This window comes from Magnolia sinica, chromosome 15 (assembly GCF_029962835.1).
Source record: "Magnolia sinica isolate HGM2019 chromosome 15, MsV1, whole genome shotgun sequence".
Taxonomy (NCBI): Eukaryota; Viridiplantae; Streptophyta; class Magnoliopsida; order Magnoliales; family Magnoliaceae; genus Magnolia; species Magnolia sinica.
Window position 1 is genome coordinate 232,859 of NC_080587.1, and position 17,577 is coordinate 250,435.

The window sequence follows — 17,577 nt, forward strand, 5'->3', positions numbered from 1 at the left end:
ATCCATGTGCAATCGGAAACTGGTCTCCCCTTCCATTTGACAAGGAACTTGTGATATCCGCCATCCTTCGTAGAAACCAATTGGTTGCCATAAACATCTTAAATCTTTTCACTTGTAGTAGGGATGGAAGGCAACCTTATGGCTTGTTCTTCATATTCTTTATCTTCATGGTGGCCATGATAAATGGTCCAATCTTCAACATTGAGTGTTGAGTTGATGTGCAAATCTTTAGGCAACTCCAAAACATAAGCATTAGCACTGATTTTCTTCAGTATTTTGAAAGGACTTGCACTCTGAGAGTGAAGCTTTTGATACTTCCCTTAAGGAAATATTTTTAGTCGGAGACACCATCACTTGGTCACCCTCCTTGAATTCCACGAAGCATCGATGCAAGTTAGTTTGCACTTCATATCTTTCATTGCTGGTTGCTATCTTCCTCCTAACCTCTTCATGGATGTCATGCATATGTCGAGCAAAAGTTTCAACCTCCTCACTCAATCGCGCATCTAAAGGCAAAACGATCAAATCAATGGGTTGCCTTGGTTTCATTCCCAACACTACCTCAAATGGTCACAATCTAGTTGACCAATTAACTAACTGTTATAAGCAAATTCAACCATAGACAGAATTTGATCCCGCCTCGACACATGATTGCCAACTAAGAATCGTAGTAAATTTCCCAAAATCCAATTAACTACTTTTGTCTGACCATCTGTTTGAGAAATCTTTCACAATGTTTTCCAGAAATAACTCATAAACTTCACATCCCTATCAGATACAATGGATTTTAGTACACTGTGTAAGCAAACCACCTCCTGGAAGAACAAGGTAGCTATCTTCAGAGCATCTGAGGTCTTAGAGCAAGGAATAAAATGAGCTCTCTTAGAAAAGCGATACTACAACCATTGTTGTCATGTGTGATCGCATATGCGCATATCCATATGCAGATCGCATATGCGATCTGGCACATATGCGAAAATATGCGATCACATACAGCATATTGGCCATGGCACATTGAATTTTTATTTTTTTCTCAAAAAAATAACATTTTGTCTATAAAAAGGCTTCCAAATCTCCTCCATTTGCAATATTCTCACTCCAAAACTCTCTTACTCTATTTTTCTCTTACATTTCTTAATTACAAGTGGTCTTAATCTCCCTCTCTCTTGTATTTCCTACTTCCAAGTGATCTCTCTCTCTCTCTCTCTCTCTCTCTCTCTTACATTCCCTCTCTCTTGGAAGTTGGAAGATCAAGATTCAAGCACTTCTAAGTTTCAAGGAAGATAGCTTGTTGATTTTCTACCATAATAAATAAATAGCTTGTTGATTTTGTTGTTACTTCTTGTTAACTATATTGTTAAATGTGGATGACTTGATGTTTAATTCATTGTTTAATTGATTTTATCTCTTTCAAATGTATTTTAAATATGTAAAATTAGTTATCTATTAACTTAGAAAAGCTCTCCTCAGTTTCTTATATTTATTTTACAATTTTTTGAATTTTTCCCTAATACATATATATTTTTTAATTTTTCAATTTTTTTTTTTTTTAAATATGCGATTGTGCGATCGCATGTGCGCATATGCGATTGCACATGATTGCATATGCGATTCAACAACATTGACTACGACAAAGATGGAATCATTATCTCGTGCAATCTTCAGCAAACCCAAAACAAAATCCATACTGATGTCTTGCCATGGTTCTTGAGGTACGGGCAGGGGTGTGAATAAACTTGTATTTTACTTTCGTCCTTTGGCTAGTTCGCAAGATCGACATTGTTGCACCCATCTCACCACGTCTCACTTCAAAGATGGCCAATCAAATCTATCTTCTACTAGAGCAATTGCCTTCTCACGCACAAAATGACCGCCGAGGCCACCCAAGTGTAATTCTTGCATCACATGCTCTTGTAGAGAAGTGCCAGGTATACATAGACGAGTTGCAAAGAAGAGATACCCAACGTGCACACTGAACCTTGGGTGATATGCTTGTTGCCCAATATGAAAATCTGTGTAAATCTGTCCAAAATCACCATATCCCCTCTAATCACGCTTTATCTGGTCGAAGCCGATCTCCTCAATTGACATTGTTGTCAACAAGTGGGCTCGTCTACCCAATGCATCAGCTATTTTGTTATCAACTCCCGACCTATGTTTTAGCACAAAGGTGAATTCATGAAGATAAGCACTCCATTTGGCATCTGCCTATGACTTAACTTCTCCTGGGAATTGAGATACTTGAGTGCTTCATGGTCAGAGTAAAGAACAAACTCTTTGTCGATAAGGTAATGTTGTCAATGTCTCAGTGCCCGCACCACTGCATAAAAGTCCACATCATGTGTTGAGTTTTTGTATTTGGCTTCATTCAACTTTTCGCTAAAGTAAGCCATCGGGTGCTCGTCTTGACTAAGTACCCCTCCAATGCCGACATGAGAAGCATCACAAGAAAATTCGAAGACCTTGTTGAAGTCCGACAGTTGAATAATTGGAGTTGCAATCATCTTAACTTTTTTATCTTTAAAAGCTTTAGTAAATGCCTTGGTCCACATGAATTGCCCCTTCTTCAAACACAAAGCAATCAGTGTCATAATGGTGCTCAAATTTTTGATAAATCTCCTACAAAAGGTACCCAACCCATGGAAACTTCACACTTCGTGCACATTAGTAGGACTAGACCAATCCAACATTGTTGTTACTTTATCTACGTCAGCTTTTAAACCACGTGAAGAAACCAGAAAGCCAAGAACGACCACACTTGCACTCATAAAAGTGCATTTCTTTAAGTTAATGTAGAGTTTTTTCCCTTCTGAGAACTCTTATAACTTTCGAAGGTGATCAATATGTTTGGAAGCCTCTTTACTATATACAAGTATATCATCAAAATAGACAACAACGAAGCAGCCGATAAAGGGACGTATTACCTGAGTCATTACTTGCATGAAGGTGCTAGGAGCATTGGCCAGCCCGAAAGGCATAACCAACCATTTGTAGAGCCCATCCTTTAATTCGAATGATGTCTTCCACTCATGCCCAGGTCTGATCCGTATCTGGTGGTAGCCGCTTCTTAAGTCGATCTTCAGAAAGACTTTGGAGCTAGCCAACATGTCGAGCATATCATCAAGTCGTGGTATTTGGAAGCAATATTTGATGGTTATTTTATTTGTGGTATGGTTGTCCATGCACATTCACCAACTTCCCTCTTTCTTTGGCGTCTACAAGGCCGAGACAGAACACGAGCTAAGGCTTTCTTTGATAAAGCCTTTCTGCAATAATTCATAAACCTGCTTCTTTAACTCGGCATATTTGGTCGGATTCATCCTATAAACTGGTAGGTTAGGAAGCATGGACTTGGAGACAAGGTCGATAACATGATGAATGTCCCTCATAGGCGGAAATTCATCCGACAATTCACATGGCACCAAATCTGAAAATTCATACATCAACCTTTCTACTTGCAGATTCATCATTTGCCCCTTGCTCGAGACCTTATCTTTGACCACCCACGTCACTAGAGCATACATAACACCTCCCTCTTTACTCTCTTCCTTGAATTACCTCATAGATAAAGCATTGGATGACTTCCTTGGCTTGGCTTTCTTTTACAATGGTTCACTTGCTTTCATATGCGCAAGGAGAATCCCCTTGTCATTGAATTTAAGGTAAATGTGTTGGCCTCTCTATCACTAAACACCTTTCGATCATAAAGCCAAGGCCTCTTAAGTATATGAGAAATGTTCATGGGAACTAGATCGTACCAAATGAAATCTTCGTAGTGGCATATCTTGAAGTTCACCAAGCACCTCTTGGATACTAGAATGGTTGTGTCATTGACCCATGTAATCCTGTAGGGTTGGGGGTGTGCCTCCACTAGTAATTGCATCTTCCCAATCAGCTCTTGCGACACCACATTTGAAAAACTTCCCCCATCAGTAATAAAGTTGCAAACCTTATCATCACACCTGACTCTTGTTTGGAAAAGAGTAATCCGTTGCCAATCTTTAGTCTCTTCCTTGGGGGCCACAAGTACTCTCCGAACAACAACCAATGTTCCATCTTCCAGGCCACATTCATAGGTATCTTCTTACTGTTCATCAATCTCACATGGATCTTTTTCCCCTTCGAATTCATTATCTTCTTCTTCCGCACAAATAGCCTTAACTTTCTGCGGGCAACGTGCTGCATAATGCCCCTTTCCACCGTAGCTATAGCAGTACACATCTTTAATATCCTTGTGTGAATCACTTCCAGGAGCTTTGCCTTTATTCTACCCCAGACGAGGTGGCCTTGAACTTGCAAGATTGTTCAGTGCTGTATTATTAGGAGCCCTTGCTCTCTGACTAATCTCAGCACCTCTTCGACTCACCATCTCCCTAGTAACGGCGCCAAATCTTCTCCCAACAGACTAAGTTGTTGCTCAATTTTCAGAGCTAATTGGAAGGCATCATCTATCCCATAAAGCCTCACAGTAATCATCACTCTTTAAATTTCAAATCTAAGGCTTGCTTTGAAACGAGAGAGAACAGGACGTTCCTCCTCATTAATCTAACAACGGACCGTGAGTTCATTAAAGCGCTCCATGTATTCTTCCACAGTCATGTTCCCTTGCCGAAGTTTGACCGGTTGTTCATAAAGCATATCCTCATAATCAAGAGGAAGATACTTCTCTTTCATATCTTCCCAACGAACAATAGGTAGCTGATTACGTTAATACATATGATCTTCCACACTTCCCCATCAAACACGAGCATGCCCTTAAGTTTCATCTTCGCAAATCGCATTCGACGATCATCATTTGCGTTGTACCATTCGAAGTAATCCTCCAACGTTGTAAACCAATCAAGAAACTAATTCGGCTCCACCTAGCCAATGAAGTCAGGTATGTTTATTCGCACTTTCTTCGTAATATTGTCAGCCACATAATTGCGTTCCGGTCGGTCCCCTCCGAAATACCTTGATACAATCTCGATAATCGCACATCATGGAGGAATCGGCCGCTCCCTAGCGGCTCTATTGGTGGTAAAAGCAACGGGTGCCAATGGATCCTCTCGAGGAAGATCATTGACCTAGCCTTCTCCCTCTGCTACATATTGTCCTGAAGTCTCACCATCTTGCATGTCATGGATAGGGTTTGCGAGTGCACGATCTCCATCATTTCCCAACTCCAATCGCTTCACTCGCATCTCTAATGCGTCCATACGACGCATGAAATGGTCAATTTGATCAGCCATGCATGCAAGTATGTCATCCTGTTGCTCATTTGTAATCTCCTGCGGTAGGACCTACCGGTGCAAGTCAACATTGGCAAACCTAGGGCTCTGATACCAAATCGATAGCAGACAGGTAATACGGAATAACAAAAAGAAAATTTGAAATTATAGAATGCAATGGGGCTAGGGTTCAAGTTAAAAGGAGAAATAAGAGAAAGAAGTTGGATTCAAAGGTTTAAACATATGACATATGAAGATAAGAAGAGAGGAAGGAGAAAGGTGTTCGAAAACGGTTACGTATCGGTCGTAACGGCCGTGACCGTTACGCGTTACGGGGTCATAACGGCCACCCTTCTTTTTGTGCCTATAACAGCCGTTACGGTACCGTAACAACTATTGCAGGCCTAAAGAAAATAGGAAGAAAAAAAAATGAAAAAAAAACCAAAAATAAAAACAAAAAACGTAACTTTTTTTTTCTTCTCTTCTTCTTCTTCTCAGGCTGTGGCCCTGGTGCGTCTCCCCCTCATTTTCTCCTTCTCTCTCTTTTTCCCTTTCTTTCCCTCTCGTTTTCTCCTTCTCTCTCATTTTCCCTTTCTTTCCCTCTCGTTTTTTCTTTTTCCCTCTCATTTCTCTCCCTCTCTCTCGGTCTCGAAAAAAATTAATGGGTGGCGCCTTATTTTTTTAAGTGATCTGCGGCGTACGCCGCTTAGTGCATGCGGCCCACCTTGATTTATGCATTGTATTATATATCCATGCCACCCATCAGTTTTTCCTGATCATTTCAAGGTATGTTCCTGAAAATAAAGCAGATCCATATCTCAAGTGGACCGCACAGTAGGATTGAATGCTCACTGTGCACTTGCATTGTTTTAGTGCATGTGGCCCACCTTGATTTATGTGTTATATTATATATCCATTTCACCCATCAGTTTTTCCTGATCATTTCAAGGCATGGTCCCTAAAATGAAGCAGATCCAGATCTCAAGTGGACCGCACAGTAGGATTGAATGCCCACTGTGCACTTGCATTGTTTTAGTGCATGCGGCCTGCCTTGATTTATGTGTTGTATTATATATCCATGCTACCCATCAGTTTTTCCTGATCATTTCAAGGCATGGTCCCTAAAATGATGCAGATCCAAATCTCAAGTGGACCGCATAGTAGGATTGAATGCCCACTGTTAAAAATTTATTATGGCCCACTGTAATGTTTATTTACCATCGAAACTACTGATAAGGTTGCATGGACCTGGATCAAGGAAAACACAAGTCGCAGCTTAAAAATAAAATAATAATAATAATAATAATAATAATAATAATAGAAGTTTTAATTGTGGGAATTCAATCCCCACTGTGTGGTCCACCAAAGATTTAGATTTGGCTCATTTTTTGGACCATGCCCTCAAAAGAGTTGGCAAAAAGGATGGACAGCATGGATATACAACAAATGCATCAAGGATTCAAGGTGGGTCCTATGTTCAGGGCATCATTCACTAGCGGTCCACCTAAGGTTTAAATCTGCCTGTTTTCTTGGATCATGCTTTAAAATGAGCTGGCCAAATAGATTGACGGCATGGATATACAAATACATTAAGGTGGACCCCAATTTCAAGGCCTCACCCACTAGTGGTCCACCTTAGATATGGATCTATCTCATTTTTGGACCATGCCTTAAAATGATTTGATAAAACGGATGGATGTCATTGATATACAATACATACATCGTGGTGGGCCCTATGTACATGGCCGTAAAAATTGTCCATGAGACATACATTAACTCAAAATTAATAAATCAAATTATGGCACCATTGTTGCCATGTCACAATTCAAATTTTAAATTATTTAAATGATTTTCACCGTTAATTTGCAAACACTTGTTTTTTTAGAAATAGGATCATTTGATATTTTTCATTCTTCACTGTTCAATAAATATCCACCAATCCATTAGTGAGATAAGTGCCAATAGATTGCATGAATTTAACGTTGATTTCAGGCATCAAATGGTCCACCAAATCAGCTCTAAATCGACAAAACTATTTACTAGAATATAATTTCAAATTTTTTCTTGAGATTTATTGGGAAAAATTATATTAATTTGTTAGATATATGAATTATATAATTGGACATAAAAGTCCCTAGATTGTATGTTGAAATAAAATGTACACAAGTCACAAGGTATGTAATACACCAATACTTACAAATATGAGATATTTTGGTATTAGGTTCATTCTAATTAATTCACATTGATATTATATAGTTAGATAATTAAATATAAAAGATCTATAGCTAATACTAGGTTGTCAGGTTCATAAATTCATCAGGCAGTCTGATACAACTTCTCACCAAAGAGTGGACCGTTACGCCACCATAAACATGGTCCAATTTATAAATGAATGCATATTTGAAATATTTAGAATATTCCGGATTTCATGGATATTTTTCCATAATTTTTTGACGAAAAAAAATTAAAAAAAAAATTTGCACCATTACGGCCCCGTATCGCCCGATACGGGGCGTATCCATATAGGTAACGGTGGGCACCATTACGCCCACCGATACCGATACAGAATACCTTAGGAAGAAGATTATAGGAAATTGGAGGGGAAAAGAGATATGGTTCTCCGGAATTAGCACTAGTGAAGATCTTGGAATCAACACCAAGATGAAGTAGAGGAATCAACACCTCTAAGCTGGATCTATTCCTGATTTCTGTTGGGTGGGTGGAGTGAGTCTTCATTGGCCTCTATTAGACTATTGCCCAATTGCTTTGGAAGTGAAGGATGAAAATTGGGGTTTGCGCCCGTTTTTCTTCAAGCTCATGCAACTAGAGATTGAGGTGTATTCTCAGCTTGTGAAAAATTGGTGGAGATCATTCAAGTTGAGAGATGGGCAGGCCATAGTTTTTTGGCTTAAGATTCCCTATCTTTGCCTTCATCGATAAAATGTTAACCTTCCAGGGGAAAAAGAAAAAAAAAGGAATCAGAAAAAAATCCTATGAAATTTACCAGATGAAGAAGCAAGCAATATTGACCACTTGACGAGGAAAAGAAACTTTTGGGTTCAATTGCTAAATGGGATCTTCACGGCAAAATCAATGACAAAAATCTTTTCAACTAGGGCTAGTGTGTAGTAGAAGCATGCTATAGTTCAGAGGGCCCCAAGGCGCCCAGATTGCGAGCTTTTACTTGGCTCCAACAAGATCCTTACAGTGGACAATTTGAAGAAACACCATCGATTGATGCCAAATGTGTTTCATGAGCTAGAAGTAGGAGGAAAGTATTGACCATTTGTTTCTTCATTGTGTAAATTGCAAAAGAACCATGGAATCAATTTTTAGCTTGTTTAGTGTCTCTTAGACTCTTAATGGGTCCATCCCAGGTGTTAAAAGTGGCTGGTCTGAGAGCCCATTTCAAGATAAGTATGGAAGATGCTTCCATGTGGGCATTGAGTGGCACCTGTCGTGAGAAAGGAATAAAATGGCAGGGTAGTTTGATTGTTGCTACAAAAAACAGCATCTTATACATGCACAATTAGGGAGGCCTGAGCTCCAGGGCTGTCCTGATGAAATCAAGAACGTACGGTGAGGGCAAGGTAAGAAATAGCTAGGGGATCTTTTTTTATTTGGTTTTTTCATGTGGGACTGGTTTTATCTCATCTTAGAGATTTTGCTACCTCTTTTCTTCCAGCGGCACCCAGAATTCCTGTGTGGTGACAAGAGGGTGACTAGTTTGGTTTGTGTTTAATCTCATCTTTAATAGAAGTTTGTCTCTATTAAAATAATCATAATAATAATACAAAAAAATCATGACTAGTTGTCTTCTATAGAATCCATACATTGTCAATAAGCTAAATGCTTAACTACTTATATATCAATATTAATGCCTTCCAATGCGTACAACAAGGTATTTAAATGTTGCACCACTTTCCTCTTCCCCCTTTCAGATAAGCAGTTGAATCATTCCACATGGTTTGGGACCAGATTTCTCAAGGCATTTAATCTAGAGGAACTATAGGTCCTAGCACATCAGAACGTGGATGTTCTTCTGATGCAGGATTCTGTACAAATGGGGACTAAGCTTCATTGACCCAGAATGTTGATTTGATCGGCGTTACTGCAGATGAGTGATTCCCCAAAACTCTCTCAAAGTAGATGCTCCTAACCCTTTAATCTGTAACCTAAAAATAGACAGTTAAGAGGTAAAAAAAAAAAAAAAAAGATAAACACCGCGATGGCCCAAATAAAAGGGAAAAGATTGGATGGACAGAAACTTTTAACGTGAAAGAGTTTTGTGTCATCCACCATCCATGGCAGGTCCCGAAGACGATGATATGGATCAAAGAACCATAGCTACACTTGCACAGCCAGGTGCATAAGAAAACACACGTTTGATTCATCATGTAGTAATTCCACTTCATTCTTTTGTGTATTCATTGAATAAACTTTTCATTAAATATAGGAAAAATAGGTGCATATATATATAACCATCATTAGGCATGAAAGAGCATAGAGGCAAAAATAAAGTTGAAGATGAAGGCAAGCTTGGGTGCATGCAAATTCTGATTATCTTACCTATCAGAAGGATCCCTACCAGGCATTTCCACAAAAAGATCATGATCACATATTATCTGCAAAAATGTAAGTTTGCAGTCATGTAGAACAGATTGGCAAATCCCAGCAAACTTGTCCATGTATAAGGATACCTGCAAAACACAATTATGACCTTTTATCTAACAACAACAATAATAATAATAAAGTAGAAAGAGGAAAATGAAAAAAGAACTGAATCATTCCTGCAGATCTGGACAGCAAATAACTCAGGCTTAGATTCCCACATTAAAATACATTATCATGGAGCCTCATCAATTTAAGAGGGTTGCAACATTGAGGCATTGAGTTTGACCCTACTAACCACCAACAAGAATTATATCATCAAGATCAAGATTGATGCAATCATGCCTCAACTTTCATGAATGCGCTGTAAGAGATCCAGGGTGGGCCAACCTGATAAAACATTTGGGTCCCACACGGCCACACATTTATAGTATTACTTCTCTTTTGTTTATGTTAAAAAATAAAGTGAAAAACCTAGAATAACCTCACTTAAGGACTATAGTGAATGGTGCTTAAGTAGGAGCAATTTAGACCTCTCGCATTGCATTAGGGTTTTTTCTATTTCTCTTAAACTATATAACATCTCTATGGGATGTATAACTTCATTAACCTTTGTAGAGAAAAAAAAAAAATTCAGCTTGAGGTTTCTCATTGTTCTTTGGGAGCAGAGCGGAATTAAGTGGACCCTTGACTAGTGGGTTCAAAGCATTCATCCGTCCTCCTTAAATATCTGCTATTTTCTTGTGGTTGATCACCAATAGAACATCTTCAAATCTGTTGGTTTACAGATAGCGATTCAACTCCGCCTAGGTGGTCCAGCTTGTAGAATTGATCTCTAAAGTCTTGATTTGAAGCAACCTCGGTGTTTCCAGCTAGCATTATAGGTTGAGCATGATAAGCTAGCATTGATAATTGATGACATACCTGACGAATAGTACTAAACTTTTCACCTTCTCATGTAATAACAGGAAGGAAACGAGATGGCTGGTTCTCGTCCAAAGATGTGAATGCAAAATTATGTGCATGTATCAAGTTCAACAACTACATATTAGAAAGATTGGGTCAAATTGTTCTAGTAAAAATTGAGAACAAAATGTCTATCAAGTTACCGAAAAAAAAATTTGATACGCTTAGTTGTATCCAAATCCTGTATTATTAGGAAATGGAGGCTCATATCCCCATTTCGGCATCCGTGTCTGCATCAGTATCCATACTTGGGTATCATAGGAATGGAGGCTAACAAATTCTAGATAGCTGGGTTCCCAAACGTGTGATTCTGGAGTTTTGCTCGGTAAATGCTTGTCATTTACATTGCAACCAATATGAAAAGGATAGTAAGTCATAAATTAGAAGGGGGGGGGGGACACTAAGAAAAGCAGGCATACCAGCTCAAAAACTTGCCGGGGCTCTATAATAGACAGAAGATCATAACAAAAGAAGGCCATACTGCTATTCAAATGTTTTGCCAAGCTTAAGCCCTTCTTGCAGCGCTCATGTACCTCTGTGAGAAGGCAATCATACAACTGCATAATACATCTGAAGACACTTTCCTTCAGTTGCAACGGCGGAATATCTTCACCTGTACAGAAGAAGAGGCATTCATGATGGACAAGAATTGGAAGCTGCTAGCTAGCTTGAATGTTATATGCTAATTAGGATGTTGCAATAATTTATGTTAACTTAAAGAGTGTACCTGCATTCTTCAGAGCCATCAAAATAATAATGAATCAATAATAGTAACAGTTGAATGGTTAAGATAACAGATCCTACAAAGTGGGGCCCATGACTTGGATGGTCCAGATTGACATGCGTACAGTGGATGAGTCACTGTACTTTTTTTTTTTTAAACGGAGGTGAACTATCACCATCGTGATTCATCCATCAAATGTGCCCCAGATTGACCGCACAGGCTGACCAATGAAAGATTAGCCAGCATATTGTAGATTGGGGCCATCAAAGGGTCCAAAATAAACATCCAACCGTACAAGTTGATGATCTGAACAACTATTAAAGATCCAACCAGTCATGCTATAGCCACCCAAGTGCAGATTAAATGTATGGACCACATTTGGGTTCAGATTAACCTGATGGAGAACTGGATCAGATCATCTGACAACAGATCTAGATCAGATCAACAGTCCAACTGAGCTTCAGGGCCCACAAAGCAGTTGGATGGCCAGATATACCAGTAGGATACTGTATACAGCCCTCCAAGGCCGATACGATTCAAATGCTTAAAAGAGTTATATACATATGGTGGAGTTAGAAGTTTGTTACAGTTTAGTTTACTTTGATTTTGGAGTGAGATTTTAGTCTATTTATCTTTCTTAGCCAGGTTACACTTTTTTATTGGTGCTTGTTTCTTATTGGTACATTGTGTCATGAGGACCAATAAAAATTAATTCAAGTTACATAGGGATTGATTGTAACCAAGCCTATAAATAGATATATAGGCCGTGAATATGAGACATTATCTTATTTGATTCAAATAAAAGTCACTCTTTAAAGCATGTGTACTTCCATTCCTTGTATGTGCTGCTATAGCATTAGTTGCTGCTACATATCTAGTTGAACAGATTAGATGACTTACACAGTCCATTATTTATGTGTTTATATCAATTGTGTGGCAACATTGTAAGGATTTGGAGCTTTCCACTTGTAAGTATTTTCAGTTTGTTCAATTCTAGTTCTAGATTTCTCAATCTTGTTGCAACACAGTCACTTTGACAATATAATACTGAAGCTCACAATAATAAATGTAAACCAGTAATCAACAAACAATTAGATGGTTAACAATTTGTGGGATGGAAGACAAAAATGAAAATAATAATAATAATAATAACAACTTCAAAAAAAAAAAAAAAATCATTTGTTGAGTACTGAGCCATTAATGTGGGATTTCCCAGACCAAAAAAATAAAAATAAAAATTAGTCAATAGCCATGCTGTGCACTTGGGCTTCCAATTTGCAAGCACCTGAAGGAAGAGTGTGATAGAAAAGGCGAGTTTGCTCCAATGCCATAGATTTTACAATAAGCTCAAGGAAAAACCATGCCATTGCTAATACATCATCATAAACTGGTCCGACACGGTAACCTTTGGCCTGCAAAACATAAAAATACAGAAAATAAATAATACTGTAAGGTAAAGAATAAATAAACAATAAAATACAAATTTATGAGATCATCACCTGATGATGATCTCGCTAAATTTAGTGAGATGTAGTAATTAAATTTAAGAAAATAGCTACAGGAAAGCATAAGCATAATCATATGGATCCAAATACTATCATCATTATATCATAGCCTTACCGCAGCTACTTGGGGTCAACTTTATGATTCATGCTTTGACAAGGAATTCCTGTAAATCTTCAAGAGTGACAAGCAAGGCCATTACGGCAACGGCCGTAACGGTAACGGCGATGGCCATTACGGCCACCATTACTGTTATGAAATACCTTGGTGACAAGGTCTTCATATTCTTCTTGACATAAACTCTATACAAGTCCATTTGGGCTTCCACACGTCAACCGTTCAAGCCCTTCAACCTTAATAAAGTTCCCTTTCTTATCAGGGCCATCGCCATTTCTCTTAGCACGTGGCTTAACCATCTCAATCAGCTCTCCATCAATTTCCCTCCAATTCAAAGTACTTCCATGTTGCTTGGAATGACTTCATGCTAAATTCTTTCCTTCCCAGTCTTCCCACAAACCCATTTCAACATCCTCATCTCTGGAATCTTTTTAAATTGGCCTCGCTACTGGAAGGTTCTGTTTATGTTGCCTCTTAATTGCCAAAGACTCTGACCAGAGCACAGCTGGTCTAATAATTGTTTCACAAAAATTTCCCTTGGAAGTTTCATTGGAAGAGTATGGCAGTTAGTCAGCAATTCTGAGGTGCGTCTCCAGATTCTCTACTTCTTCCGCCTAGCCCAAATTCTATTGGAAACATCCTCGTTCTCTCCATCATTTTGATTCATAGAGCCAAGATGACGGAACATAATACTTTGAGAAACCTCAAGTCCATCAACATGGATCCAAAAATACCTTAAATAAAATAAGCACTTTACACACATATTGATTTTTCAGGAACATATGGAAAGAACAAGATTCCACTCAAAGCATTGATTGCAATGACCAGCTCCTGAGCAGCAAAAGAAATCAGCCCTTTCAACAGAGTGAAAACATAGTGTAGAGGTCTTAATCTATGTTATTGAGAACACCTAGCCAAATTGCTACACTGGTAACAGCAGCGACGGTTGAAAGGGGAGGGAAATTAGACCAGTTTACCAATGAAGATACTCTGCTGGAACATCAGAGGTCTGGGGAGCCTCAACAAACACATCCAAGTAAAAGAGGCATGTAAAAATACAAAATCCAAGTTCTATCCTTACAAGAGACAAAGTTGGATGCTTTCAATGATAAAAACCCTTCGTTCTATCTGGGGAAGCAAGAAACTAGGCTGGTCAGCTCTGAATGCAGAAGGCTCAGCTGGAGGTGTCGTGGTAGCATGGAACAAAGAGTGTTGGATCTCGGAAGGATGCCACATTGGATCATTTTAAGTGTCAGTTCTTTTCAGGGACAAAGCATCTCCATTCAGATGGCTCTTCTTCGCCGTTTATGAGCCATGTATTCCTACTGGCAGGGACCTTTTTCAGTCCAAACTGAATCAGGTCGGAGCCATGTCCAATCTTCCTCAGTGTGTGGGGGGAGGCTTCAATGTTATTAGATTCATTCATGAGAAGTCTACTGTTGGTCGAGTCACCAAAAGCATTGAAGGATTTGAGGAATGGGTGAGACAAAATGATATGATTGATATTCCAATGGGGGGAGCCAAATTCACCTGGTCAAACAACAGAGAGAATCCAGAATACTCAAGATTGGACAGATTCATGATATCTTCATAATGGGTAGACAAGTTTCCGCTGGTATTTTTGCAGACCCTTCCTCGAACAACCTCAAACCATCGCCTGATCCTCCTTAAAGTCAAGAAAGATAGCTGGGGGCCTAAACCTTTCTGCTTCGAGCTCACATTGATGGAAGTCGACAATTTTGTGGAGTTCATAAGGGGCTAGTGGCATGCTTTTGCAATCTAGGGTTCCGCTGGCAACAAATTGTTCCAGAAACTGAAAATACTTGCCAAATTATCATAATGGAAGAAGGAAGTCTTTAGCAAAAGGTCGGAAAAGGCTAACACCATTATCAGCAGGCTTCATGATTTAGATATCAAAGAAGAAGCTGAACCTTTATCCCCGGAAGACCGGTCCAGACATTTATATCTCTCGGCTGAAGTCTCTAAGTTCCTTAAACAAGAAGAAATTATGTGGCAGCAAAGGTCGAGAGCAGCATGGCTCAAAGAAGGTGATAGAAATATCTCTTTCTTTCATGGCATAGCCAGCGCTCGGGCTAGAAACAATCACATTGGCATCATATCAGTTAACGGTTCTGCAATAGAAGATAAGGAACAAATACGCTCAGCTATAGTTGATTTCTATGCCAATCTACTAACCAGGGAAGATTGACCACAGCTAGTGCTACACAATTTACGCTTTCGGAAGATCTCGGAATCGGATAAGGAATTCATTGAGAAGCCATTTTCACAAGAGGAAATAACAGAAGCCATTGATGCGCTAGGGAGAGACAAGGCACCGAGGCCTGATGGATTCCCTATCCATTTCTTCTTAACGTTATGGGACATTGCTCAAAAGGAACTAGTAGACTTCAGACATGAATTTTTCGATAGGGGCCATCTTCCTAGAGGTATGGGAGCTACATTCATTGTTCTTATACCTAAAAAAGGAGCAGAATTGCTACTTGATTTCAAACCCATCAGCCTCATTGGAAGTCCATATAAAATATTGGCTAAAGTGCTAACAAGCAGATTTAGAAGAGTTTTATCTTCAGTTACCTCAGAAAACCGAGGCACGTATGTTGCAAATAGGCAAATTTTAAATATTGCACTACTACCCCTTGAATGTATCGATTCACGGCAAAAGGAAAGGAAGAGTGGTGTGGTTTACAAACTGGACATCAAAAAAGCATATAACCATGTCGATTGGGGCTTCGTGGAGTATATGTTCAAAAGAATAGGGTGCGGAGATAAATGGGTAAGTTGGATAAGGGAATGCGTGTCATTTGCATCTTTTCGATTTTGATTAATGGATAACCGAAAGACTTCTTCAAGGCCTTTAGGGGTAAAAGGCAAGGAGACCCGTCTCTCCCTTCTTGTTTATAGTGGTAGCAAAAGTGCTAAGCAGCATGCTAACCAAGGGACAACAGGTGGGCCTAATATAGGGTTTCCGTGCTGCGACTACCAGCCCCATCATATCTCACTTGCAGCTCACAGATGACGCATTACTATTTGCAATGTGGAGGGGGACAAGATTGATTACTTGTGGAAAATTTTGGGGTGTTTTAAAGAAGTATCAAGGTTGAAAAAAAAAAAAAAAAAAACACAGGAAAGAGTGAGATGCTTGAGATTGGCATATCTAAAGAAGATTTATCGAGATTCACTAGAGAATTCGGGTGTGGAACCAGATACTTTCCTTCTTCCTATTTGAGCCTTCCGTTATGTTTAGGGAAGCTGCCAAAGCATCTGTATAGTAAGGTTATCAAGTGGTTCGAATGGAAATTATCCAAGCGAAAAGGCAAGCACCTATCACTAGCCGGGCACATCTTAATAAAAGCGGCTCTCCAATTTACCTTTGTACTTTGTCCCTCTACAGGTGCCCGAAATTGGTACTAAATAAACTAGAAAACCCGCAAAGTGACTTCGAGTGGCAAGGATTTGATGAAAAACACACAAGTTTCACCTCTTAAAATGGGAAGAGGTATGTTTACCTTTGATCGAGGGGGGGTGCAGGTTTGAGAGATCTTGATTCGATAAATGTAGCCATGCTCAACAAGTAGCAATGGAGATTTGGAGTTGAGGAAGGCAAGCTTTGGAGGGGAAGTGATCACACATAAGTATGTGCTGGTAGAGAGGGGGTGGGAGATCAAGAAGACATCATACTACCGTGCCTCGGGCATTTGGAAGGCCACCACCTCGAGTATTCCATCAATCATAGCTAATTCATCTTTTAATCTTGGCAATGGATTCCGAGTTCAGTTTTGGGAAGATAAGTGGTGCGGAGGTAGACCCTTAGCAAAGGAGTTCCCTCTTAAAATGGGAAGAGGTATGTTTACCTTTGATCGAGGGGGGGTGCAAGTTTGAGAGATCTTGATTCGATAAATGTAGCCATGCTCAACAAGTAGCAATGGAGATTCAGAGTTGAGGAAGGCAAGCTTTGGAGAGGAAGTGATCACACATAAGTATGTGCTGGTAGAGAGGGGGTGGGAGATCAAGAAGACATCATACTACTGTGCCTCGGGCATTTGGAAGGCCACCACCTCGAGTATTCCATTAATCATAGCTAATTCATCTTTTAATCTTGGCAATGGATTCCGAGTTCAGTTTTGGGAAGATAAGTGGTGCGGAGGTAGACCCTTAGCAAAGGAGTTCCCTTCCTTGGCACGTCTTTTTTTTTTAGAGAGAGATAACAAGATTTTTTTTTTTAATTGAAAGCCGCTACCTAAACAACTAGGCAGTAAAAGAATACAAGGTGCCCACAACTAGGCAAAACAAGCAAAATGGGGGGGGGGGGGGGCGGATCTCGCCTTCGGAACATTGTTGGCCCAATCCCTAACTAGTAAAGAAATTCTCCTAATCACAATGACCTCAGACTCGCTTCTATTGAGAGAGCGGCGACCATTCCTTTCA

The 17,577-nt window shown here is 39.5% G+C and overlaps 1 protein-coding gene across 6 annotated transcripts in view; it reads right to left on the minus strand.

The window, feature by feature from the left end:
- LOC131227899 (guanine nucleotide exchange factor SPIKE 1) overlaps nucleotides 1-17,577 on the minus strand; it is an 81,945-nt gene that overhangs the window by 12,221 nt on the left and 52,147 nt on the right. For all 6 annotated transcript variants that reach the window (XM_058223731.1, XM_058223732.1, XM_058223733.1 and 3 more), the window contains 3 exons: nucleotides 12,797-12,923; nucleotides 11,207-11,400; nucleotides 9,780-9,910 (listed from right to left, as the gene is read on the minus strand). In XM_058223731.1, the coding sequence (XP_058079714.1) occupies nucleotides 9,780-9,910; nucleotides 11,207-11,400; nucleotides 12,797-12,923 (452 nt within the window). The remainder of the gene's footprint in view (nucleotides 1-9,779; nucleotides 9,911-11,206; nucleotides 11,401-12,796; nucleotides 12,924-17,577) is intronic.